The sequence below is a fragment of the Meleagris gallopavo genome, unplaced genomic scaffold, assembly GCF_000146605.3.
Source record: "Meleagris gallopavo isolate NT-WF06-2002-E0010 breed Aviagen turkey brand Nicholas breeding stock unplaced genomic scaffold, Turkey_5.1 ChrUn_random_7180001926453, whole genome shotgun sequence".
Lineage (NCBI taxonomy): Eukaryota > Metazoa > Chordata > Aves > Galliformes > Phasianidae > Meleagris > Meleagris gallopavo.
Window position 1 is genome coordinate 1 of NW_011188754.1, and position 694 is coordinate 694.

Consider the following 694-nt stretch of genomic DNA (forward strand, 5'->3'; position numbering starts at 1 on the left):
CTTGGCCTTGGCGCGCGCCTTCCCGCCCTGCTTCCCGCGGCCCGACATATCTTTATAAGCAAGTCAGCCAAAAAATAATCGATAACGCAAGCAGAAGGCCAGGAGAGTCGGATGAATCCAGGAGAAGCTGAGCGCCGCCCTTTTATCCCTTCCTGCTGGGGTCGTGCGCCACTTTTGATTGGAGGAGACGGCGATTGTGGAGTTAGCCAATGGGAACATCGATAGAAAACCGACCAATTGAACACCGCAAGTGATTTTGACGTCACGGTCCAAAGATGTCCAATGGAAAGGGACAACTTCGAGTCCCTTAATTTGCATACCGCCTCTATAAGTACGGGCGACGGCGCCATTGTACCTGCGTCGATCCAGCGGTATAGGCAGCGGCGGGCGTGCGCGATGCCGGAACCAGCGAAGTCGGCTCCTGCCCCCAAGAAGGGCTCCAAAAAGGCGGTCACCAAGACCCAGAAGAAGGGCGACAAGAAGCGCAAGAAGAGCCGCAAGGAGAGCTACTCGATCTACGTGTACAAGGTGCTGAAGCAGGTGCACCCCGACACGGGTATCTCGTCCAAGGCCATGGGTATCATGAACTCGTTCGTCAACGACATCTTCGAGCGCATCGCCGGCGAGGCGTCGCGCCTGGCGCACTACAACAAGCGCTCGACCATCACGTCGCGGGAGATCCAGACGGCCGTGC

The 694-nt window shown here is 57.5% G+C and overlaps 1 protein-coding gene across 1 annotated transcript; it reads left to right on the top strand.

Annotated features, from left to right (window-relative positions):
* Nucleotides 1–267: 267 nt before the first annotated feature.
* LOC104916648 (histone H2B-like) lies at nucleotides 268–690 on the top strand (the record flags this gene model as incomplete). Its single annotated transcript, XM_010727668.1, has 1 exon — nucleotides 268–690. A coding segment is annotated over exon 1 (408 nt), but the record flags the coding sequence as incomplete, so codon positions are not given.
* Between the last annotated feature and the right edge of the window lie 4 nt (nucleotides 691–694).